This window comes from Schistocerca americana, chromosome 3, assembly GCF_021461395.2.
Source record: "Schistocerca americana isolate TAMUIC-IGC-003095 chromosome 3, iqSchAmer2.1, whole genome shotgun sequence".
Classification (NCBI taxonomy): Eukaryota; Metazoa; Arthropoda; class Insecta; order Orthoptera; family Acrididae; genus Schistocerca; species Schistocerca americana.
This window is the reverse complement of record NC_060121.1, coordinates 659908069-659934786: the sequence shown is the minus strand read 5'-3', so window position 1 is coordinate 659934786 and position 26718 is coordinate 659908069. Positions and strand designations below refer to the sequence as shown.

At 42.5% G+C, this 26718-nt stretch overlaps 1 protein-coding gene across 1 annotated transcript in view; it reads left to right on the top strand.

Annotated features, from left to right (window-relative positions):
* LOC124606551 (gem-associated protein 5) overlaps positions 1–26718 on the top strand; it is a 344051-nt gene that overhangs the window by 150518 nt on the left and 166815 nt on the right. The window contains exon 10 of the mRNA XM_047138535.1: positions 16648–16765. Within this exon, the coding sequence (XP_046994491.1) occupies positions 16648–16765 (118 nt within the window). The remainder of the gene's footprint in view (positions 1–16647; positions 16766–26718) is intronic.

Below are 26718 nucleotides of genomic sequence, written 5' to 3'. Positions count from 1 at the left end.
ATGTCTGCTACATAGGTGAAACTGTTCGCTGAGCAAGCGAATATGTCAGTTGCCCAGATGGCTAATTCTGCAAATGCAGAAACCGTAGCTGTGCAACAGGCAAATTTAGTGGCTAAAGTAACAAACCTGACCACTACTGTGGGTAATTTAGTTACAGAACAGGCAGAGTTAGCTGAGAAAGTAAAGGGTATAACCAATAAAGTGAACGAACTGCCCACAAGGGAAGATTTTGTTAAAGTATTAGTTGATGTGACTACTTTGACAAACGAACAGACAGAAGTCAGAAAAGAAATAAATAGTATGAAGCAAACCCATGAACAATTTCGCAAGCAATCGCCTGTAAACTGTTTTAGATACAACAATGGAATGAGGATCATTGAGGAGTTAATGGAAGATGTAAATCCTGGGGAACAACTTTGTAATAAACTGCCTGTATCAGCGACCCGTGCCGAAATAGACATATCTATCAGAGTAATCATGGATACCGAAGCTTCGATAAATGCGATCTCCAACAAATTATTTAATCAGCTATCCAATATGAAATTGTAAGATCATTGGAGCCTTAGGTACCCGCTCACAACCAGTCCAGATAGAAACTTTGCTAGCTGTAAGAATAGGAAATACAGCAATAATATGCATGTTCCTAGTAATTCAAAAATTAATAGAAGATTGTATCATTAGAGACTATGAGGAAGAAGGACTTAAAAATAGACTTCTTGTCTGGTTGTGATGGTTTGCCTTCTTTACTGGCTGAAAAAATAAGGGGTGAAAGTGCAGTACAGTCTACTGTAAATGATGTAACCGACAGGTGCACATTTGCTTTTCACAGTTGTTTACTTTCAGTTTTCACAACCCCCCTATATACATTTAATATGACCAGTGCACTATTGTTTTAATTTTCGATAAGCCTCATTAATAGTTTGCAGGCAAACCTCCACATACTGCTACAATAGTTTACTATTGAACATCTACGAGCAGTAAAAACCTAACCACAAAGTTCACAGTTCTTGAAGAACAGATCAAGATACGTATAGAGCAGACACTGTCATTGTTTTAACACATGGCCTGATTATGTAACAATTGTTGTTCTAACCAACACAGGTTTCTCGTCTGAAACTTGGCCGTGGACTTACTGTCTTGGGACGAAAAATTGGGCCCTTTTATATCCTCACAATAATGGGTACTGAAACTACACATTGTTTGAAGTTAAATTTACAGAAATTGCAATGAAAACTTAACTCATTAAATTAACTGAATACGTCGAAAAATTGGTTCTTTTTAACAGTTTCTTCTACTACAAGAGTTAGGCCAAATTATTTGTTTAAATGATGAAATTAACAAATATTGTTATGCAAACCATTCTTTTGACAAAACTGGTAATTACTTTGGAATTAATGAAGGGCTGATTTCGCTAACATATTTTCGAATAGAGCCAAATATATACTTTAAGAGTACTATTAGTTGTTCCTCCAAATGCTTATAATTAATACAGAATTTGTATTTGTTTATACATCAACAATTGAATTTAAGTTGTGAAACAATTACTGAGTTTGCCCAATAACAAAAGATACTAACAAGGAATAGTCAATATAAATTAGAAAATCAATTACCTACATAAAACTAAGCACAAAATTAGATCTGGTGTTATGATCTTCAAAACTAAGCACAAACAATCCCCTTTTATGAAAATGCAGATTATATTCACATATGTTAGTGCTAATTAGTTAAAAGTGAATAAATGAATTTTAAGGAGGCAGATTGCAAAACAAGAGGAGAAGTAAAACTATCCCAGCTTTTGTGATAATGGGTAAATGCCTCAAGTTGATCTGATCAGGGAAGAAAGGAGCATTGGAAATTACTGTCCAGGGCATAAAAGAAAGGAGGTGAAAACATACAGAAGAGGTAAGGGAAAGCAACGTACTTGGGTTAGCAGAACAAGCGGAAGAAAAGGCAAAGGAAGTTGTCCAACGAACTAAATGATCCATTGGTAGATCTTTTGGGGAAATACTTCCAGATTTTTGGAGAAAGGCCAATAATTATTAAGGGATTTACGTGCCATTTGGAGGTGTTTCTTCATGATACATACTGTAACAAATCATATCCAATTCCTTGGAGATTGAGGAAATCAGTAAGTGAAGAAATAAACAGGATGATAAATTGGGACCTGGTAGAACCATCAGTCAGTCCATATTGCAGTCCACTGTTAGTTGTACCCAAACCAGAGGGAAAAGTAAGATTGATGTTGGATGCAAGAGTCATCAGCACAATTATTGTACCAGTGAGACCTCACCCAGAAAATATAGACGGACTCATTCAGAAGTTTTATGGAGTACTTCACCAGTATTGACCTCCAGACTCCATAGCGGCATATCAAACTGGATGAACAATCGGAACAACATACAGCCTTCATATATGCCGGAAGAAGTTATCAGTTTAAGGTATTGCCTTTCGGTTTGAATGTGAGTGCAGGAATTTTTATAATGGCATTAGATGCAGTGTTAGGATGAGAACTAAGAAGTCGGCTCACCCTGTTCGTCGACATCTTAATCACTACCACAACATGGGAACAACACATCATCTTATTAAAGAGATTATTGGAAACTTTTAGGAGATCTGGAATAACTGCAAACCTGCAAAAGTTTCATTTCGGGATGAAGAAGATAAAATTTTTGAGTCATTTAATTGATGTCAAAGGAATTTTACCAGACAGTGCCAAGATAAGCACTTTAAGAATTGTCCTGCACCTAGGGATAAGAAACAACTTGCATTTTTGGATTTAGCCTCATTTTCTCGATGGTTCATAGAGGACCAGGTCATGAATGCAGAGCTATTAGTAAATTTGTTAAGAAAGAATGTTTCTTGGCAATGGACAAATGACTGTCAGTATGCATTTGAGAAAATTAAATACGTTCTGGCAAATGCGAAATTGTTGCATTATCCAGATATGGACTTAATATTTTTGCTTGATGACAGATTCTTCAAATGTTGGATTAGGATCTTGTCTTTTCCAAATTAAGACAATTAATGGGCAACCTACATTATGCCCTATAGTTTTTGCAAGAAGGATATTGTCGAGTTGTGAAAGAGCATATACTATAACTAAGCTGGAAGCATTAGCTATAGTTTGGGCTTTCAAGAAGTTCCATCATTATTTATTTGGGGCACAAACAATAGTCTATTGTGATCACTAAGCCCTCAGCTTCTTGCAAACATGCAAGGTACTCACACTGACATTATTAAGGTGGACAACGGTGTTACAAGAGTATCAATTTCACATACGTTATATTAAAGGAAAGGACAATCGAATTGCAGATGCCCTACTAGGCTTCCAGAAAGATCAGATCAGGAAGAACACTTTGGTGATCGCAGAGTAGAATTTACTATCATATTAATGAAAGAACCAATGGCAAGAAGGTATTATTTGGAACTATGCCAAGGGATGGAGAAGTTGCAGAAATAGGATATATGCTGGTGTGGTGGCCAACAGAAATTGGAACAATCTGAGTACACTAACCTTAAAGACTATTTTAAGGTGATAAATGGAGTTTTATTCCATTGGGGGAATACGAAAGGAGACAATTGGTGTGTATGTATTTCTGAGAGCCATGAAGTCAAGTTGATACAATATACGAAGCGTGTATTGAAGTAAGACTGTTTTGAAACTTAAAAATGACGTGCTAAGATATCTCAATAATTTTATTTTTGCATTAAAGCCCGTACCTTAAACTACTTTTATACATAATTTCTGTCAATATTGAGGCACTTGTCATAATGTTGTACCAGTTTTTGAATACCCTCCTCATAGAAGCCTGCTGCCTGACTTGTTAACCACTGCATCACCACTGATTTGACTTCGTCATCGTCTTGAAGACGCTGACTGCTCAGGTGTTTCTTCAAGTGCAGGAACAGATGGTAGTCACTGGGCGCAAGATCGGAGCTGTACAGAGGATGATGTAGAGTTTCCCATCGAAAAGATGTGATGAGATCTTTGGTCTGATTCGCCACAGGCAGACAGGCATTGTCTTGCAGCAAAATGATGCCCTTGCTCAACTTACATGGACTGTTGCTTTGATTCTAGTGTGACGTAGGCCACCCATGTTTCATCGCCTGTAACAATTTGGCTTAAAAAATCATCAACGTTGTTGTGGTACCACTCAAGGAAAGTCAATGCGCTGTCCAAACATTTGGTTTTTATGCACATCCGTCAACATTTTCGGTACCCAACGTACGCACAATTTTTGGTAATTCAAGTGCTCGGCCACAATGCCATACAAAACACTATGGGAAACATTAGGAAAGACATCCCGCAAGGAAGAAATCGTAAAGTGTCTGTTTTCTCATCTTATTGTCCACTTCCTGCAACAAACTTTCATTAACGACCGAAGGACGTGCACTCCGTTATTCATCATGCACATTTGTGCTGCCAGCTTTAAATGCTCTCACCCACTTTCTTTCCATTCGATCACTCATAATGTTTTCTCCATAAACTGCACAGATCTCACGATGAATATCGATTGCTTTTAGGCCTTTAGCACTAAGAAATCTTACAACAGCCCATACTTCACAGTCGGTGGGACTCACGATTATCGGAGACATCTTAAACACTCAGTACACAACGTAAACAAGGACGTCAGTGTGTAGATTAAGGTACAGGCTTTCAGGTAAAAATAAAATTATTGAGATATCTTAGCACATCTTTTTTTAATTTCAAAATGGTACTTACTTAAAAAACACACCTCATACACATCTGGCATGGGGCCACTTTGGAGTGATTTAGTGTGCCATTAAGCTACGAACATATTGCTATTTTCCTAATTTGCAATGGAAAGTACAGAAGGTCATTAGAATGTGTGTAATGTGTCAAAAAACAAAACCTAATAATAAAGGTAGCATATATTACCCGAGAAATGATTAGCTTAGTTATCCTTAGATGTCTGTGGGGCATTACCTAGAGCACGAGGAGGATATAGATACGTTGAAGGCTTCTTGGATGTATTTACAAAACATGTGAAGTTATATCCAATGAACACCATCTTTTGAAATTATTGCTGGAATATGTACCGCAAGTAGGGAAACCACAAGCTATTATATCAGATAATGGCAGTAATTATTCAGCTGGAGGAACACATTGGAGCAAAAAGGAATTAAACAAACACTAACATCAAGATTTAATACACAAGCGAGCCCGATTGAGAGGGTTTTTCATGAGCTTAGTTGATTTATGAGGACGTATTGTCCGAATATTGATTTATGAGGACATATTGTCCGAATAGTCAAACATGGTCGATAGAATATGTGCAAGAATTCGAAAACATTGTAAATTCTTTACCGCATACCTCAACGGGTTTCACACCAGAGGAATTAATGTTTCAAAAGGAAGAAAGGAATGAGTGGGTGAATAGTCTACTTGGTAAGAAAAGATTAAGTTGGCTTTAGTGGCCGAAAGGGCCAGAAAGAGAAAGGTAAAATATGACAGTAAGATAAAGAAAACACAAACTTTTGCTTTAGGGGATAGTGTGTTGTTGCACACTCATCCACTGGCATCTTATTGAAGAAGAGGTACGAGAAATAGAAATTGTTGGACCGTTTGAAATAATAAGGATTCCACATCCTGGGACATATCTATCGGCCTACCCAGTGACGGGAAAGGTGAAGGGACTCTATCCTCACCATGATATTAAAAAGTGCTATGCGAAATTATAATTAGTCCAGTCTCTAGTAAAGATTGTATATATTAAGGAGATTTTATTTCAATTCGTTTTTAGGTGGAGGTAGGTGTAGTTAGATAAGTAAGTGTATTGATGTTTGTTTTTAGCAGAACCACAGAAGGAAGCTGATGCTGATTGTATACTGTTATGTGTATGTGAATAACTTTTGTGTTTATTTCCAGAATTAATTTTAATTTTGTATGTGCTCATGTTCTCACTTAAGTTCATTTAAGTATAAAGAGTGAAGTAGTTTATGAGTGATCGTGTCAGTATGTACTAGAAGCAAAGATTTTGATAGGAAATGATTCCAAGTAGCTCTGGACAGTGAATTTCATGCACTTGTCTGAGAAGTATGCTAATACAAAATAATTTTTCTGGGGATACTAGATAACAAAGAGCAGGAGTGTGCATGTCATATTGTGATTGACTTTACTACAGTTAGGAGGACCTTTGCTACATAACCAAAATTTCAGGGTCTTGTAAAAGGTAAACTAATGGTGGCTGAGCTGAGTTATGTTAGATTCGGATGCTAGCGAGAAATTACCATGTATTGGTGGTTAATTGTTTGTATTACTTGAGCAAATGGACTTACAGTGAAGCAAGCAAAGTTATATGACATTGTATATGAGGGAATATATGTCACTGATTAAATTATGTATGAAGTTGTCAAAATATAAGTGCAGTGTAATCTTGCATGCCCATGGACGACCTGTGACTGTTGATAGAGTACAAACAATGCACCATAATTAGGAACATTATGAGAACTCATATCGTGTTGAGATGGATCCACAGTGTAATTCGATGAAAATAGGGTATAAAAACAGTGACATTTAACAAAAGTGTCATAAATGAGAAAGAATGGTGGAAAATGTACAGAGAAAAACTTGATCTGAAACTATCATGCCAGTGCAGAAACATGTTAGTATGCCAATCGACTAACAATTTCAGGGCCAAGAAAAAATTCAGAGTAAGGCTTCAGAAGGCTCAGACTGGTCATTCTGTTTCATGTTCACCACTTCCCATTCCTGATCCCAATGTGAGCCCGTAAACACCTGGTCCACCGCGAGGGACAACCCGATTCCGATCCATCGACTACACGTCCCAGTAGTAGTTTTGAGGGAGAGAATCATCATTTGGGACCAGCCTGCCATGCAGCACCCAGCTTCCCTGTGAGATTGATCGACGTGACCCAGCTGCTCTGCAATAACTAATTGTGAAAAAACTGAACAATAAGATTGTATTTTAAATTAAGAAATTTCAGTTACAACTACAAAAATTCGAAATGGGATTTGGAAACCAGGTTGGCTGACCTCACTTCTGGTTTTCAGTGGTTTCCTGTGGGGGCTTTTCCCAGACGGGGAGGTCCGAAATCTAATAAGGCCGTGGCCCTACCAATCACCTATGGTCAACGGTGTTTGTTAAGTGTAGTCCAGCCTGAAGTAGGCATAGTCGTATGCAGTGAGTGCAGAAGGGGTTTGCGAAACATTGTAAACCAATTTTTGCTCCCATGGGGTGCCATATAATATTCCTTGGTCCATGCTAGCGGATACAAATCGGTTCAACGACTTTCCTATTGTTATTGTTTTAAATTGAATATACCGGGTGATCAAAAAGTCAGTATAAATTTGAAAACTGAATAAATCATGGAATAATGTAGATAGAGAGGTACAAATTGACACATGCTTGGAGTGACATGGGGTTTTATTAGAACCAAAAAAATACAAAACTTAAAAAAAACGTCCGACAGATGGCGCTTCATCTGATCAGAATAGCAATAATTAGCATGACAAAGCAAAGATGATGTTCTTTACAGGAAATGCTCAATATGTCCACCATCATTCCTCAACAATAGCTGTAGTCGAGGAATAATGTGAACAGCACTGTAAAGCATGTCCGGAGTTATCTGACGCCAATGCCTCACCATGTTGTCTTTCAGCATCCCTAGAGATGTTAGTCAATCACGATACACTTGCAACTTCAGGTAAGAGGCGACTAAAAGGAGTCCATCCCCCTCACGGGGGTAGTTAGCGCCTGCGTCCGGAGACGGACGGTTCCACGACCTATCATCGTGGTCTTTTTGGTTTTTCACTTCTCGTTTCTTCCTTCCTTTTGTTGGTTCCTTTCTTTGCTCTTCTCCACCTCACTGTCTTCCTTACTCTTTCCCTTGACTTCTCCTTGCCTTCTCATTGCCTTTTTCTCCTTGCCTTCTCATTGCCTTCTTCTCCTTGCCTTCTCATTGCCTTCTTCTCCTTGCCTTCTCATTGCCTTCTTCTCCTTGCCTTCTCATTGCCTTCTTCTTCTTGCCTTCTCTGGTCTCCGCCTCGGCGTTTGAGACAGTCTGTCCTCTTTCTCCCTCTCTCTCTTCTTTTTCCTCTTCTTCCTTCCTCCCTGTGCGTGCCTGAAGGCCGACCCACGTGTTCGCACGCGTAGCCGGTGACGGGGTAACGCGTAAGTCCCCGCCCTGGGTAGACATGTAAGGCACGCGCGTACCCCCTGGTAAAGGCCAGGCCCGGGGAGGGGTGATTGCCTGAGCTGATACCTTCTGACCATGCCGATTGGTCCCTCCGTCTGTTTCTCGGGAGGTGTGACCTGAGGTGTAAACATTCACCTAAGGCGGGAGTGCCCTCTGAGAGGGTCCTCACAAGGAAGGAGTGCGCCATCGGAGACGCTGGCAATCATGGGGGATTCCTCCGCAATGGATTCTACTCCATCTCTTTCGACTTCGACCCAAAAACGGAAACGTGACCAGCCAACAGTGACAAAAGTACTACCGCCTGCCCCACAGTTCCTCATAGTTTCTCGATCTGAGGACGGAAAGGGTTTTTCCTCTGTCAACCCTTTCGTTATTCAGAAGGGCGTAGATGCCATAGCCGGATCTGTCAAATCTTGTACCAGGTTGCGTAACGGCACCTTATTACTAGAAACTGAGAGTGCCTTTCAGGCACAAAAACTGCTTCGGGCCACCCTCCTGTACACGTTCCCTGTCCGGGTGGAGGCCCACCGAACTTTGAATTCGTCTCGTGGTGTAGTCTATACTAGCTCCCTCGACGGATTGACTGACGAGGAGCTTCAATCATTCCTCGCTGAGCAGGGCGTGACGGCTGTCCATAGGGTCATGAAAAAGGTCAACAATGACCTTGTACCGACCCGGACAATTTTCTTGACCTTCGATAGTGTTAAGCTGACATCGCGCATCAAGGCGGGCTACGAGGTTATTTCTGTTCGCCCCTATGTCCCGACACCTACGCGCTGCTACCAGTGTCAGCGTTTCAATCACACTCGACAGTCTTGTTCCAATGCGGCTCAATGTGTCACTTGTGGCAGGGATGCCCATGAGGGTGACTGTCCACCTCCGTCTCCTCATTGTGTGAACTGTCAGGGTGACCATGCCGCATCCTCCCGCGACTGTCCTGTCTATAAGGAAGAACGCTGTATTCAAGAAATTCGGGTCAAAGAGAAAGTGTCCACCTCGGCTGCTCGCAAGCTATTGGCTAGTAGGAAGCCCACGCTGCTCCCAGCGGGGAAATACAGTACTGTCCTCGCCTCTCCTCGGACTACCCGGGAGGTAGCAACCCAGACATGCGATCTGACCTTCAGCACCTCGGTCGTCCGTTCGGCCAGTGCTAAGATCGCCCGGTCGACGTCTCCTCTTCCTCCCATCACCCCACAGACACGAGCACCTTCCTCAGCTTCTGCTAAGACGAAGACCCAGAAGTCAGATGCACGGGCCTTCAAGAAGGAACCATCCCGTGCAGACTTCCTCCGTACCTCGACCTCCCAGCCTTCGACCGGTACTTCCACTACACGTCCTTCCAAAAAGGCGCATAGGAAGCACAGTTCTCCTTCTCCGCCACGGCGCATTTCTTCTCCTGCGCCACCCAGCGGTTGCCGCCCCAGGCCGTCATCCGTTTCGCCTGGCCGCACCGCTGGTAGCCGTACATCTGGCCGTCCACTGGCGGAGGAAGCTCCCCCTCCCGGCCATCCTCCCGAGATGGCCGATGACCCTATAGACCCAATGGACGATGACTGTCCGCCTACTGATAGCGGCGGCAGTGCTCGCTCGAAGCCAGGCCCTAAGCGGCCTTCGAGGTGACCACTTCTCTCATCTTCCTTTTCTTACGATGGCACTTATTCACTGGAATATTCGCAGCATTTGCTCCAACCGAGAGGACTTGAAGTTGCTGCTCCGCTTGCACCGTCCGCTCATCGTAGCCCTCCAGGAAACGAAGCTACGCCCATGCGATCAAATTGCCTTGGCACACTACACCTCTGTGCATTTTGACCTACCCCCTGTGGTAGGTATCCCAGCTCATGGAGGGGTTATGTTGCTGGTCCGGGATGATATTTACTACGATCCCATCACGTTGCACACCGGCCTGCAGGCAGTTGCCATCCGCATTACTCTCCCCACTTTCACGTTTTCCTTTTGTACCGTTTACACTCCATCGTCATCTGCCGTTACCAGGGCAGACGTGATGCAACTTATTGCTCAGCTACCTGCACCATTTTTGTTAACTGGAGACTTCAATGCCCACCATCCCCTTTGGGGCTCTCCAGCATCCTGCCCGAGGGGCTCCTTGTTAGCAGACCTTTTCAACCAGCTCGATCTTGTCTGCTTCAATACTGGCGCCCCTACTTTTCTTTCGGACACATCTCACACCTATTCCCATTTAGACCTCTCTATATGTACTCCCCAACTTGCACGCCGGTTTGAGTGGTATGCACTTTCTGATACATATTCGAGCGACCACTTCCCGTGTGTTATCCATCTCCTGCAGCATACCCCCTCTCCGTGCTTCTCTAATTGGACCATCTCCAAGGCAGACTGGGGGCTCTTCTCTTCCAGGGCGACCTTTCAGGATCAAACCTTTACAAGCTGCGATCGTCAGGTCGCACACCTCACGGAAGTCATTCTCGCTGCTGCTGAATATTCCATCCCTCACCCTCCTTCTTCTCCACGTCGCGTACCGGTCCCCTGGTGGACCGCAGCATGTAGAGACGCTTTACGTGCTCGTCGACGTGCTTTACGCACATTTAAACGCCACCCTACAGTGGCGAATTGTATCAATTATAAACGATTACGTGCTCAGTGTCGTCGTATTATCAAAGAAAGCAAGAAAACCAGCTGGGCTGCTTTCACAAGCACCTTCAACAGTTTTACTCCTTCTTCTGTTGTCTGGGGTAGCCTGCGCCGGCTATCTGGCACTAAGGTCCACTCCCCAGTTTCTGGCTTGAAGGTCGCGAATGACGTCCTTGTGGCCCCTGAGGCTGTCTCCAATGCCTTCGGCCGCTTTTTCGCAGAGGTTTCGAGCTCCGCTCATTACCACCCTGCCTTCCTCCCCCGCAAACAGGCAGAGGAGGCTAGGCCACCTAACTTCCGCTCTTCGAATTGTGAAAGTTATAATGCCCCATTCACCATGCGGGAACTCGAAAACGCACTTGGCCGATCACGGTCCTCTGCTCCAGGGCCAGATTCTATTCATATTCAGATGCTGAAGAACCTTTCTCCTGCGGGTAAAGGTTTTCTTCTTCGTACATACAATCGCATCTGGATTGAGGGACATGTTCCCGCATGCTGGCGCGAGTCTATTGTTGTCCCGATTCCTAAGCCGGGGAAGGACAAGCACTTGCCTTCCAGTTATCGACCCATCTCGCTTACCAGCTGTGTCTGTAAAGTGATGGAGCGAATGGTTAACTCTCGATTGGTTTGGCTGCTCGAGTCTCGACGCCTACTTACCAATGTACAATGTGGATTTCGTAGGCGCCGCTCTGCTGTTGACCATCTGGTTACCTTGTCGACCTTCATTATGAATAACTTCTTGCGGAAGCGCCCGACCGCGGCTGTGTTCTTTGATTTGGAGAAGGCTTACGACACCTGTTGGAAGGCGGGCATTCTCCGCACCATGCATACATGGGGCCTTCGCGGTCGCCTCCCTCTTTTTATTCGTTCCTTTTTAATGGATCGACAGTTCAGGGTACGTGTGGGTTCTGTCCTGTCCGACACCTTTCGCCAGGAGAATGGGGTGCCACAGGGCTCAGTTTTGAGCGTCGCTCTCTTCGCCATCGCGATCAATCCAATAATGGATTGCCTCCCAGCTGATGTATCAGGCTCCCTTTTCGTGGACGATTTTACCATCTATTGCAGCGCGCAGTGTACACATGTCCTGGAGCGCTGTCTTCAGCGTTCTCTTGACCGTCTTTACTCCTGGAGTGTCGCCAATGGCTTCCGTTTTTCTGCCGAGAAGACAGTCTGTATTAACTTCTGGCGCTACAAAGAGTTTCTCCCACCGTCCTTACGACTCGGTCCCGTTGCTCTCCCAATCGTGGAGACAACCAAATTTTTAGGCCTTACATTTGACAGGAAACTTAGCTGGTCTCCACATGTGTCATATTTGGCCGCCCGTTGTACCCGTTCTTTAAATGTCCTCCGTGTTCTCAGTGGTCTGTCGTGGGGAGCGGATCGAACCGTCCTACTTCGTCTATATCGGTCGATCATCTGCTCCAAGCTGGATTATGGGAGCTTCGTATACTCCTCTGCACGGCCATCCATCTTACGCCGCCTCAACTCCATACAACATCGGGGTTTACGACTTGCGATCGGAGCATTTTATACCAGTCCCGTAGAGAGTCTTCATGCTGATGCTGGCGAATTGCCACTCACCTACCGGCGCGATATACTGCTTTGTCGGTATGCCTGTCGGCTACTGTCAATGCCCGACCATCCGTCTTATCGTTCCTTTTTTGACGACTCTCTTGACCGTCAATACGGGTTGTATGTCTCTGCCCTGCTACCCCCTGGAGTTCGCTTTCGTCGCCTCCTTCAACACCTTAATTTTTCACTCCCTGCAACCTTTCGAGTGGGCGAGAGCCGCACGCCACCTTGGCTCCAGGCTCAGGTCCGCGTTCACCTTGACCTCAGCTCGCTCCCAAAAGAGGTCACCCCCGGTTCGGTCTACCACTCCCGTTTTTTGGAACTTCGTTCGAAGTTCATCGACATGACTTTCATTTATACAGATGGCTCTAAGACCAATGACGGGGTCGGGTGTTCCTTTATTGTCGAGGCACAGAGTTTCAAATACCGGCTCCATGGCCATTGTTCGGTCTTCACAGCTGAGCTCTTTGCCCTCTACCAGGCTGTTCTTTACATCTGCCGCCACCGACATTCTGCTTATGTCATCTGCTCAGATTCCCTGAGCGCCATCCAGAGCCTCAGTGATCCGTACCCGGTTCACCCTTTCGTACACCGGATCCAACGCTCTCTTCAGCAGCTGGTGGACGTCGGTTCTCCAGTTAGCTTTATGTGGGTTCCTGGCCATGTCGGTATCCCTGGGAACGAAGCTGCAGATGCCGCGGCCAAGGCTGCAGTCCTCCAGCCTCGGACGGCTTCTTGTTGCGTCCCTTCGTCCGATTTTAGCAGGGTGATTTGTCGGCGCATCTTATCTCTGTGGCATGCCGATTGGGCTGCACTTACCGACAACAAGCTTCGGGCCTTAAAACCTCTTCCCGTGGCTTGGACGTCCTCCTCACGCCCTTCTCGGCGGGAGGAGGTCGTTTTAGCCCGGTTAAGAATTGGACACTGCCGGTTCAGCCATCGCCATCTGCTGACGGCTGCGCCGGCGCCGTTCTGCCCATGTGGGCACTTGCTGACGGTTAGACACATTTTAATGTCCTGTCCAGATCTTAACACACTGCGCCTTGATCTTAACCTGCCAACTACTTTCGATGCCATTTTAGCGGATGACCCACGAGCAGCTGCTCGTGTTCTTCGTTTTATCAATTTGACAAACCTCGCTAAGGACATTTGATGATGCTGTTTTTTAATCCTATGCCTGTCAGTCTGTCTTTTATTGTGTTTTCCCTTTTAGTTGTTGTGGTCAACTTGTGCCTCGCGGTGCATTCTTAGAGTAGTCAGGGCGCTAATGACCATTGAAGTTGTGCGCCCTAAAATCACAACAAAAAAAAAAAAAAAAAAAAAAAAAAAAACTTCAGGTAACCCCAAAACCAATAACCGCACGGACTGAGGTCTGGGGACCTGGGAGGTCAAGCATGACAAAAGTGGCGGCTGAGCACACGATCATCACCAAACGATGCGCGCAAGAGATCTTTTACGCGTCTAGCAATACAGGGTGGAGTGCCATCCTGTTCTTATAAAAACCCATGTCATTCCAAGATGTGTGTCAATTTTTACCTCTGTATCTACATTATTCCGTGGTTTATTAAGTTTTCAAATTTATACTGACTTTTTGATCACCCAGTATATCACGAGGTGGCGCGTTTCGCCTGTGCGAGTGAAATATTTATTCCGTGACTTAGAGTTGCTCCATGGCAAGCAAAGAAAAGTAAGAAAATCAGTATGTGACAGGACTTTCTTACGAGACAGGATACCGAGAGGATGATTAGGAAATGTGTGCAATGAAACAGTCATTGTTAGCCGCCATATTGTATAATTTGTGTTTTTTGAGATTCACAAGTGATATGTAATGTTAATGTGGAGTTTAGTAGTGGCCATAATACAGTCTGTAGCTTTTCAAAGGTAATTGCATGTATGTAATTTTGATCAAAGGATTCTGTGATGAACTATTATCTACTGTAAGCTTATATAGGACTTCGAACATTTGGTGGTTGATGTTTGCTGTAGAACCTGCTTCATTAACACGGTCAAAAGCATAGAGAAAGTTTTCTCTGCTAAAAGGAACTCATTTCACTTGCAGACAATCATCGAATGACCAAATGCGAATGGCAATGTTCCAATCTCAGAAGATCCTATAGAAGTTTTCTTTCTCTTACATTTCAGTAATTTTACAGGCAACCGTTGGAGTTGGCAGCTGCTTCTCCACCACAAGAGTAACTTGTCTACATGTACAAAATTATGTACTTTGTGGGGGTTGTCAACACCACACAGAATATTGCACTTCACAGACATACAAACAGAGACACTACACACACTAGTTCAGTAACAGCGAGTTTAATATTACCAACTTAAAAACATTAATTCTTCTTTTGAGCAGTAAAATATAGTAAACAGCTAAGTAATTTTATCGTATGCTACATTCATTTGTTTATGGGTATGATCAGTTGCTATTGAAGATGTAGTGTCTCTGCCGTAGGTATTGCCAACGACATTGCTCAAAGCCGACAAGTGGAATCAGCCCCATTTTTGTACAGAAACTGTGAACCACATGAAAGCATTTATGAGCTCTTTTTGCATTATTGGATTCATTGTTGTATTATATATTGTTGGTATACTTTCTAGGACCACAGCAATATGCTGCATACATCTTACTTTTGAAGCTAAGTAAGGCAATAATTGTAAGTATCTACCATTTATTGAGCATTAAATTTTTAAATTTTTTATTCTTAAATTTTGCTATTCTTATCGAACTTCGAGTTATTTGTGGTATATTTTTTGGTACTATCTTCTGAAGTTGGGCATGAGATGCCTGAAATTGGTAAAGGAATAAAATTTCTTTGTGCAGCCGATTGCTGATTATTTCAACAAATGATGATTATTATTATTATTATTATTTATCATCACACATGTCCCACTAAAATAATACAAACTTTTGACCACTGGGACTTCTATATCTCACAACTGTCTAGTGTTACAATGTAGTGAGATGCTTTCGGAACTTGAAGCATAATACTGCAGACCATGGAATGGATATATAGAAGGCTGTGAGTGATCAAATGAGGTGGTACATGTTTATGGCTGGCACAGGGCATCATTTTCACGATGTCACCTTATGTTACCTTCTTCTCCATTCCAAGAATGTCTGGGGTAACTGTTGTCTTTTGCTTACATCATAGATATTGTGTGGAAACATTACTATACACATTAAGTAATTCAGCTGGTTTGTGCATAATTTGCATGCAATAGGATGTGTATGCCCCAGGAAACTTCATATAATGTAGAAAACATTGGTGCGTGGTTTGTCAAATGCTCACATGTTGTGCTATAAACTTGTGTGTGTTATTTCATGTTTTTCATTGTCAGAAGAAATGTTTTTTGGGGCTGATTTGTGATAGTTTTTCCTATAATTTTCACCCTGATAAAACCATTTTAAAATTAAAAATTTCACTCTGAATATCGTAGATTCAAATGAAAACATTTATCTAGTTAGGTTTGAGACAAATTTTAACTTCAGCAGTATGGCTTATTAGTCATTGCAGACTTTACCCCCCCCCCCCCCCCCCCCCCCGCCCGTTTCCCCCAAGCCAGCACTCATCACCTCCATCACCTCAGTGGTACGCAACCCCACAACAGGCTACAGCAGTCAACTCACCCCACCACCGCCCCACACTGAACCCAGGGTTATTGTGTGGTTAGGTCTCCAGTGGACCCCCCGGGAACGCCTCGCACCAGATGAGTGTAACACCAATGTTTGCGTGGTAGAGTAATGATGGTGTACGCATACGTGGAGAAAGTGTTTGCGGAGCAACTGCCGACATTGTGTAACTGATACAGAATAAGGGGAATCAGCCCGCATTTGCTGAGGCAGGTGGAAAACCGCCTTAAAAACCATCCACAGACTGCCCGGCTCAGGCTAATCAGACGGATAGTAATGCCATGACAAATCTTTTACCTCCATAGGAGCTACCCATCACTGTAATAAAAATGATGCGTCTACCAGCACTATGTCACAGACTTGGATGCATTCTACCTTGCTGCTGAGATGCAGCTACATTATTGTCATATCAGTCATATTTGTTCTGTGAAGCAGCAGTTTGTATATAACTAATTCTGCAGAATTCTAATGTAATTGGAAAAATTAGAATGATTTTGTGTCTTATAAGATTTCATGTTCTCCGTCTTATGATTTGTCCTTCGCTTGTCAATGTTGTACGTGTTTATGGATCAGATATTTAAAAAAAAGCATCTTGCCTTCTCAAAAGGATGAACAAAATTTTATATTTTACTTTCTTTTCCTTTTTTCATTAGCTCCATATCTCCTGAATTCTGAACTAAGAAAAGAAAGCAGTCTACAGAATAAAGGCTCTAAGACAGAAGTCTCCTGGAATTCCGAGTGCAGCTTGTTGGCTGTTGGTAATGACGATGGGTTAGTAAGTTTATTTTTGCATGTTTAGTAGGTAAATGTGAACCTAATCACCACTTCCCAAAGTTTCTGTTTCTTTCGGATGGATGAGTATGCACAAAAATTAGTTCACAGTTAGCAGATACCACAGTACTTTTGTCTTCCTCCTCTTTGGTTTTTGCTGCTGCTGTGTGATTTGATTGATTGTAGCAAAAAATACTCTTCACTCTGAATTAGTGACAGGTTACTTTTCAGAATACTCTGTTATTCTGATTCACTGGAATACTTTTCATAATAGCTGCTGCATAATACTGTTGTTCAGCATACTAAAGTAGTTATTTTTAATTTTGTTCTTGTTTTCTGTGTCACGAAATCTCCCTTTAAGTAGTTATCTGTGTAGTGTTTACTTCCTAGTGGTTACTTCTGCCTACAAATCAACGCATGTTGTGCCGTTGCTTTTCAGTTCATCATATGTTAATAACTGATTTTGATATTGTTGAATAGTTATTTGTGTTCTGTAGTTTAAGTGCAGGACATGTGTTTCCGTGTTTCTATTATTGGAAAATTGTCACATTTCATAAATACTGAATTTGTGATAGATTAGTCAGTAATGTGAGAATTGTGCGTTGGTCTTTCACTTGCATGAAGGCAAATGAAGGATTTGGTGAGGTTCTCTCAAGAAGTTGTGGATTGTGTAAGAGTAATAACAGAATGATAGAGTAGAGAAGAATGATTCATTAGAAATGCCTTTTTTTATTTAGACTGATTAAAGGGAAAGAGGCAGTGGGAATTGGGAAACAGTAACAAGAGAAAGACAAAGGTACAGAATTTGTAAAATGTAGGATGATGTGATGAAAGCAAAGCTGCACATTGCCAGATTACAGAGAACATAGGGGCTTTGTGCAAATATTTTGATGGAGAAAGATCAAGTGATATAGTAGGAAACATGCTAATGATTAGATGCGGAAAAGGAGAGAAGTAAAAAGACTGGATGCATTGATGGAGTGAGGGCTGAGTAGTGCTGGAATGGGAACAGGGAAGGGGCTGTGTGGGTGAGTAAAATGACCAACGAAGTTTGGGGCCAGGAGGGTTAGGGAATGTAGGGTATATTGCTGGGGGAGTTCCCACCTGCGCAATTCAGAAAAGCTGGTGTTGGTGGGAAGGATCCCTACGGCACTGACTGTGAAGCAGTCATTGAAATGAAGAATGTCATGTTGGGCAGTCTGCTCAGCAACAGGTTGGTCCACTTGTTTCTTGGCTATAGTTTGTTGGTGGCCATTCATGTGGACAGACAGTTTGTTGGTTGTCATGCCCAAATAGAATGCATCACAGTGGTTGCAGTTTAGCTTGTAGATTACATGACTGGTTTCACAGGTAGCTCTGCCTTAAATGGGATAGGTGATGCTTGTGCTGGAACTGGAGTAGGTGGTGGTAGCAGGAGGATGTATGGGACAGTTCTTGCATTTAGGTGTATTACAGGGATATTAGGTAAGGGGTTGGGTGCAGGGGTTGTGTAGGGATGGACGAGTATATTGTGTAGGTTTGGTGGGCGGTGGAATACCACTGTGGGGTGTGTGGAAAGGACAGTGGGCAGTACATTTCTCTTTTCAGGGTAAAATGAGAGGTAGTCGAAACCCTGGTGGAGAATGTAATTCAGTTGCTCCAGTCCTGGATGGTACAAAGTTACAAGGGGAATGCTCCTCTGTGGCCATACGGTGAGACTTTGAGAAGTTCTGGGAGACGGGAAAGATAAGGCATGAGAGATTTGTTTTTGTGCAAGGTTGGGAGGATAATTAAGGTTTGTGAAGGCCCCAGTGAGACCCTCGATATATTTCAAGAGGGACTGCTCATCACTGCAGATGCAATGACCACAGGTGGCTAGGCTGTAAGGAAGGGACTTCTTGGTATGGAACGAGTGGCAGCTGTCAAAGTGGAGGTATTGCTAGTGGTTAGTAGGTATGATATGGACAGAGGTACTGATGAAGCCATCTTTGAGGTGGAGGTCAACATCTAGGAAGGTGGTTTGTTGGGTTGAGTAGGACCAGGTGAAGCAAATGGGGGAGAAGCTGTTGAGGTTCTGGACGAATGTGGATAGGGTGTCCCCCACCCTCTATCCAGAATGCAAAGATGTCATCAGTGAATCTGAACAAGGTGAGAGGTTTAGGATTCTGGTTGTTCAGGAAGGATTCCTCTAGGTGGTCCATAAAGGTTGGCATAGGATGGTGCCATGCGAATGCCCATAGCCATACCCCAGATTTGTTTGTAGGTAATGCCTTCAAAGGAGAAGTAATTGTGGGTGAGAATATAGCTGGTCATGGTGACTTGGAAGGAGGCTGTTGGTTTGGAATCCATCAGGTGTTGGGAAAGGTAGTGTTCAACAGTGGTAAGCCCATGGGCATTAGGGATGTTAGTGTAAAGGGAGATGACATCTGTAGTGATGAGCAGGGCACTGTGTAGTATAGGGACAGGAACTGTGGAGAGTTGGTGGTGGAAATGGTTTGGTATCTTTTATATAGGGGAGTAGTTTCCGGGTAGTAGGCTGAAGATGTTGGTCTATGAAAGCAGAGACTATCTCAGTGGGGGCACAGTAACTGGCCACAATGAAGTGTCCTGGGTGGTTGGGTTTATGGGCTTTAGGAAGCATGTAGAAGGTAGGAGTGCAGGGAGTGGTAGGGGTGAGGAGAGAGATGGACTCCGGTGAGAGGTTCTGGGATGGGCTCAAGGAATTTGAGGAAAGACTCGAGATCCTGCTGGATTTCTGGAATGGGGTCACTGTGGCAAGGTTTGTAGGTAGATGTATCTGACAGCTGGCAGAATCCTTTTGTGGTTGAAAACAACAGTGGTGGAGCTTTTGTCGGCAGATAGGATCGTAAGGTTGGGATCTGTTTTTAGATGGTGGACTGCTGCTGATTCTATGGATGTAAGATTAATTTGCATGTTGAGAAATTTGGGGAATGATGGTGAGGCAAGGTTCGAGGTTTAAAAGTTCTGTTAACAGGGAGTGATTTGGGGGCTGTGGGGGTGGATCACGGTTGGCTGGAGGACTGAACTGAGTCAGGCAGAGTTTAACATTGGTCTTTGGTTGAGTCTGATTGGTAGGGTTGGTGGTGAAACAAGTGGACCACCCTCTTGCTGAGTGCGCTGCCCAACACGACATCCTTCATTTCAGTGACTGCTTCACAGCCTGTGCCCACCAACACCAGTTTTTCTGAATTGCAGTGGTGGGAACTCCCCCTTGCAATATATCCTACGTTTCTGTAATCCTCCTGGCCTCAACTTTTGCTAGATATTTTTCTCACCCATCCAGACTCTTCCCTGTTCCCATTCTAGTACTACACAGCCTTCACTCCACCATCATACCCAGTCTTTTTACCTTTTATGTTTCTACAATCCACCCCATACCCTCCACCTCTCCCCCTCTTCCCTGCCCTCCGTCTAACCTCTCAACTGCATCTAGCTGCCCTACCCACTCTCCACCTCGCCCTTGTACACTCCCCAGGAGCACTTCACTGTCCCTCAGCCCTGTCCTGCTATCCCTCCTCACCCCAGCCTCCTCCTTACCCCCACCCAATTGCCACTCCTATCATGCAGAGTGCTACTGTTCTTGCAGTGTGACTTCAGCTGCCAGAGGCTGCAGTTACGTGTGAGAGTTACGTCTGTGCGTGCATGCAGGTGCACTTTGTGTGTGTGTGTGGGGGGGGGGGGGGTCATCTATTTTCGATAAAGTCTTTTGAGGGCCAAAAGCTTATATTTTGACAGTCTTTTCGTTGTGCCTATCTGCGACTCAGCATCTCCACTATATGGTGAGATGCAACTTTCCTTTTCATAATGTTTGTACATTCCATCGTGGATTTTCCATTGTTTGATTACAATAGTTTTTTTTTCCATGATAAGCAAAACATTATTTTATCTGCATTTTGGAACATAACTTTTATGATTCTGGGAGTCTGAGTTTGACATAAAAAGGTACCTTTTGAAAATGGGCTCTGGTGAAACTAATTGCAAAAAAGTAAATATAGTTGAAGCTGTGGTGGAGTGAAACAGATGTCTCTCTCTAACACTTTATTGAAGGCACCGAACGTGATCTACAAAAAATATTCACACATGTAAAAATTGAACACAGAGTGAAAAATTGAACTAAGGAGGTTTTGAGTAGATGAGAACCTAGAAACATGCTTATGAGTTGTTACTGAAGAATACATCTCTTGTAATTGTGTGCAGACCTTGCTGCAGAACTTACCTAGATTTTGTAGCCTCTCCTAGTTAGCACCATTCTTGATCATGGCAAAGCTGAAAATCTAATTGAGTATGGTATGGTGTTTGTTCCCCATGAACCATGGACCTTGCCGTTCGTGGGGAGGCTTGCGTGCCTCAGCGATACAGATAGCCGTACCGTGGGTGCAACCACAATGGAGGGGTATCTGTTGAGAGGCCAGACAAACGTTTGGTTCCTGAAGAGGGGCAGCAGCCTTTTCAGTTGTTGCAGGGCCAACAGTCTGGATGATTGACTGATCTGGCCTTGTAAGACTAACCAAAACATCCTTGCTGTTGTGGTACTGTGAACGGCTGAAAGCAAGGGGAAACTACAGCCGTAATTAAATGATGATGGCGTCCTCTTGGGTAAAATATTCCGGAGGTAAAATAGTCCCCCATTCAGATCTCCAGGCAGGGACTACTCAAGAGGACGTTGTTATCAGGAGAAAGAAAACTGGCGTTCTACGGATCGGAGCATGGAATGTCAGATCCCTTAATCGGGCAGGTAGGATAGAAAATTTAAAAAGGGAAATGGATGGGTTAAAGTTAGATATAGTGGGAATTAGTGAATTTCGGTGGCAGGAGGAACAAGACTTCTGGTCAGGTGAATACAGGGTTATAAATACAAAATCAAATAGGGGTAATGCAGGAGTAGATTTAATAATGAATAAAAAAATAGGAATGCGGGCAAGCTACTACAAACAGCACAGTGAACGCATCATTGTGGCCAAGATAGATACGAAGCCCATGGCCACCACAATAGTACAATTTTATATGCCAACTAGCTACACAGATGATGAAGAGATTAATGAAATGTATGATGAGATAAAAGAAATTATTCAGATAGTGAAGGGAGACGAAAATTTAATAGTCATGGGTGACTAGAATTCGGTAGTATGAAAAGGAAGAGAAGGAAACGTAGTAGGTGAATATGGAGTGGGGGTAAGAAATGAAAGAGGAAGCTGTCTGGTGGAATTTTGCACAGAGCATAGCTAACACTTGGATCAAGAATCATAAAAGAAGGTTGTATACATGCAAGAGGCCTGGAGATATGTGAAGGTTTCCGATAGATTATATAATGGTAAGACAGAGATTTAGGAACCAGGTCTTAAATTGTAAGACATTTCTAGAGGCAGATGTGAACTCTGACCACAATCTATTGGTTATGAACTGTAGATCAAAACTGAAGAATCTACAAAAAGGTGTGAATTTAAGGAGATGGGGTCAGGATAAACTGACAGAACCAGAGGTTGTAGAGCGTTTCAGGGAGAGCATTAAGCAACAATTGAGAGGAATGGGTGAAAGAAATACTGTAGAAGAAGAATGGGTAGCTTTGAGGGATGAAATAGTGAAGGCAGCAGAGGATCAAGTAGGTAAAATAACGAGGGCTAGTAGAAATCCTTGGGTAACAGAAGAAATATTTAATTTAATGCATTTAATTAATGAAAGAAGAAAATATAAAAATGCAGTAAATTAAGCAGGCAAAAAGGAATACAAACGCCTCAAAAATGAGATTGACAGGAAGTGCAAAGTGGCTAAGCAGGGATGGCTAGAGGACAAATGTAAGGCTGTACAGGCTTATCTCATGAGGGGTAAGATAGATACTGCCTACAGGAAAATTAAAGAGACCTTTGGAGAAAAGAGAACTGCTTGCATGAATATCAAGAGCTCAGATGGAAACCCAGTTCTAAGCAAAGAAGGGAAAGCAGAAAGGTGGAAGGAGTATATAGAGGGTCTATATAGGGGCGATGTTCTTGAGGACAATCTTATGGAAATGGAAGAGGAGGTAGATGAAGATGAAATGGAAGATGTGATACTGCGTGAAGAATTTGACAAAGCACTGAAAGACCTAAGTTGAAACAAGGCCCCGGGTGTAGACAACATTCCATTAGAACTACGGATAGCTTTGGGAGAGCCATTCCTGACAAAACTCCACAATCTGGTGAGCAAGATGTGTGAGACAGGCGAAATAACCTCTGACTTCAAGAAGAATATAACAGTTCCAATCACAAAGAAAGCAGGTTTTGACAGATATGAAAATCACCGAACTATTAGTTTAATAAACCACGGTGCAAAATAATAACACGAATTCTTTACAGACGAATGGAAGTCAACCTCAGGGATGATCAGTTTGGATTCCGTAGAAATGTTGGAACACATGAGGCAATACTGACCCTACGACTTATCTTAGAAAATAGATTAAGGAAAGGCAAACCTACGTTTCTAGCATTTGTAGACTTAGAGAAAGTTTTTGACAGTGTTGACTGGAATACTCTCTTTCAAATTCTGAAGGTGGCAGGGGTAAAATACAGGGAGCGAAAGGCTATTTACAATTTGTACGGAAACCAGATGGCAGTTATAAGAGTCGAGGGACATGAAAGGGAAGTAGTGGTTGGGAAGGGAGTGATACAGGGTTGTAGCATATCCCCAATGTTGTTCAATATGTATATTGAGCAAGTAGTAAAGGAAACAAAAGAAAAATTCGGAGTAGGAATTAAAATCCATGGAGAAGAAATAAAAACTCTGAGATTCACCGATGACATTGTAATTCTGTCAGACACAACAAAGGACCTGGAAGAGCAGCTGAATGGAATGAACAGTGTCTTGAAAGGAGGATATAAGATGAACATCAACAAGAGCAATACGAGGATAATGGAATGTAGTCGAATTAAATAGGGTGATGCTGAGGGTATTAGATTAGGAAATGAGATGCTTAAAGTAGTAAATGAGTTTTGCTATTTGGGGGGCAAAATAACTGATGATGGTCGAAATAGAGAGGATATAAAATGCAGACTGGCAATGGCAAGGAAAGCGTTTCTGAAGAAGAGATATTTGTTAACATCGAGTATTGATTTAAGTGTCAGGAAGACGTTTCTGAAGGTATTTGCATGGAGTGTGGCCATGTGTGGAAGTGAAACATGGACGATAAATAGTTTGGACAAGAAGAGAATAGAAGCTTTCAAAATGTGGTGCTACAGAAGAATGCTGAAGATTAGATGGGTAGATCACATAAGTAATGAGGAGGTATTGAATAGAATTAGGGAGAAGAGAAATTTGTGGCACACCTTGACCAGAAGAAGGGATCGGTTGATAGGACATGTTCTGAGGCATCAAGGGATCACCAATTTAGTATTGGAGGGCAGCATGGAGGGTAAAAATCGTAGAGGGAGACGAAAAGATGAATACACTAAGCAGATTCAGAAGAATGTAGGTTGCAGTAGGTACTGGGAGATGAAGAAGCTTGCACAGGATAGAGTAGCATGGAGAGCTGCATCAAACCAGTCCCTGGACTGAAGACCACAACAACAATGGTGTTTGTTCATTGACGTACATGACACCACAGTTTAGATGATGGTAATGCACACATTTAATTCCTTTGAAGTTCAGTTATTAATTACGGTGTCCAGTTTTTACGCTACAAACAAATTATTAACACAGGTCTTCAGGCTAGCATGTACAATCACAGTGGTAAAATTTTCAATTACAGAATGAAGTAAACAGTTCATTTTGATTTGAAAATATTGCAGTTATCACTTAGTATTGTTCCTGTTAAAAGACAGTTACATTCCAGTGGTTCATTTAAGTGAGTCCATCAAATGAGTCATTGAGTCTAACAATAACTCAATCAGTTCACAATGACAGTCCACAGTACTTGTTTAAAAATTATTGAGTTTCACAGTTGTCAGTCCATGTATTTTTCACATATTGGATGTACGTAATTGTGATGTGAGTCAACAACGAGAGCACGTCCTACATAGATGTTACTCATTTACTTTAAAAATGCAGACTGACAATTTTGGATGATGTCCAACTACTTATAGATAGATGTAAGAATGAACTGTCATTTTGAAAACTCATAATACTTTGTATAATGGCTAGGTTGGAATTTACTGTTTTTGATGTGATACAAGAATCAGCGGAGTTTTAGATTACAAAAAAAATGTATTGGTTATTTTTCTTTTTATTTCTGTGACTGCTGTTAATAGTTTCTGGCAATTTTCACACACTCAGTTGATTAACAGTAGTCTGATCTAGACAAGTTAAGATATTATATTTAAGACCTCTATTTAAAACGTTAAGTTCTGCTGTATCTGAGGATATGTTGGTTTTCTCAATGACCCTCTTATAGAAAGGAAAATGAGTGGTGGTATAAATTGGTTTCTTTTTGTAACAGTGAAATTTTTGAGCAGATTCAAGGGATAAGTGTTTTTTGTGGCGACATTGAATGATCGGATCTCGCTCCACGATTAACCACTCGTGAATGGATTTTAAAATTGCATCATAGTGTGTGGCATGCCATAATTAACTAAGTTTTAAGAGCAACAGAAGAGAGTCTTTCTTACTGTATGGTTCATTGTTAATCAAGAAAGACAAACATTTCTTCATAACCACAGAAGGAGCATAATTTTTCTGAATTTTCATATGCGCTGACCCATATTTAGGTATGGATTATCCATTACCTTTCCTGTGGGGAAATGCAAAGTATCTTAGGAACAAACAGTCAACCACAATATTTTATGTTCTTCCCTAGTAGTGGTCGATTCTGGATGCGCTTCTTCCATTTCAATAAATGTTAACATTTTGTAATAATTGATTCCAGTACATGAGATATAGTATTTCATGCATTCGGTTCTACATGAAGTGACAGGTCTCCAAAATCTTAATGAAAGTTTAACATCTTCTCTTGTTTTTGACATAATGCCAATTGTCATGGTACTCACTGCTCTATGGTATGTGGGGCTTGTGGTCTTGCGGTAGCGTTCTCGCTTCCCACGCACAGGGTCCCGGGTTCTATTCCCGGCGGGGTCAGGGATTTTCTCTGCCTCGAGATGACTGGGTGTTGTGTGTCTTTCATCATTATTTCATCCTCGTTGTTGTTGTTGTGGTCTTCAGTCCTGAGACTGGTTTGAAGCAGCCCTCCATGCTACTCTATCCTGTGCAAGCTTCTACCCAGTTCAAAAGTAATAACAGTGTGCATAGCTATAACACCAGGAGAAAGGATGATCTTCACTATGCAGGGTTAAATCTGACTTTGGCACAGAAAGGGGTAAAATATGCTGCCACAAAAGTCTTTGGTCATCTACCAAACAGCATCAAAAGCCTGACAGATAGCCAACCAACATTTAAAAATAAATTAAAAGAATTTATAGATGACAACCCCTTCTACTCATTGGCTAAATTTTTAGATATAAATTAAGGGGGAAAAAAAACCAACTTAAACATTAGTGTCATGCAAACATTAGTGTCATGCAATATTTTGTGTAATGTAATATCTTGTACAGACATCTCTGATTAACCTGACACGTTCCACATCATTACGAAGTGTCGTATTCATGATCTATGGAACAAGTATTAATCTAATCTAATTTAATCTGTGGTGCATCTCTGAGCCAGGATGAGAGTGCTTGGAAGAAACCACATAAATCAGCAGATACCATGGATCATAATAAAGCAGCTATTGTCATGCCCTGTAGAAATGTTGCTTCCAACCAGATCAGATTACATGCCCAAACCATTGAAACTTCCAAAGAGTATAAAAGTCTAAACGCACTGTTCAAACTAAAACATATCTGCTGGTGGCGATCATCATTCATTGGTTTGTAGCAGTTCTACCTGCTTTATTTAGTTCTTCGATTGTTGTCCTCGGTGTCAATGTACTAGCTCAAAAATGGGGTGTGGAACTCAGATACAGACTACTTTAAATGATGTAGGTGACAGATGCT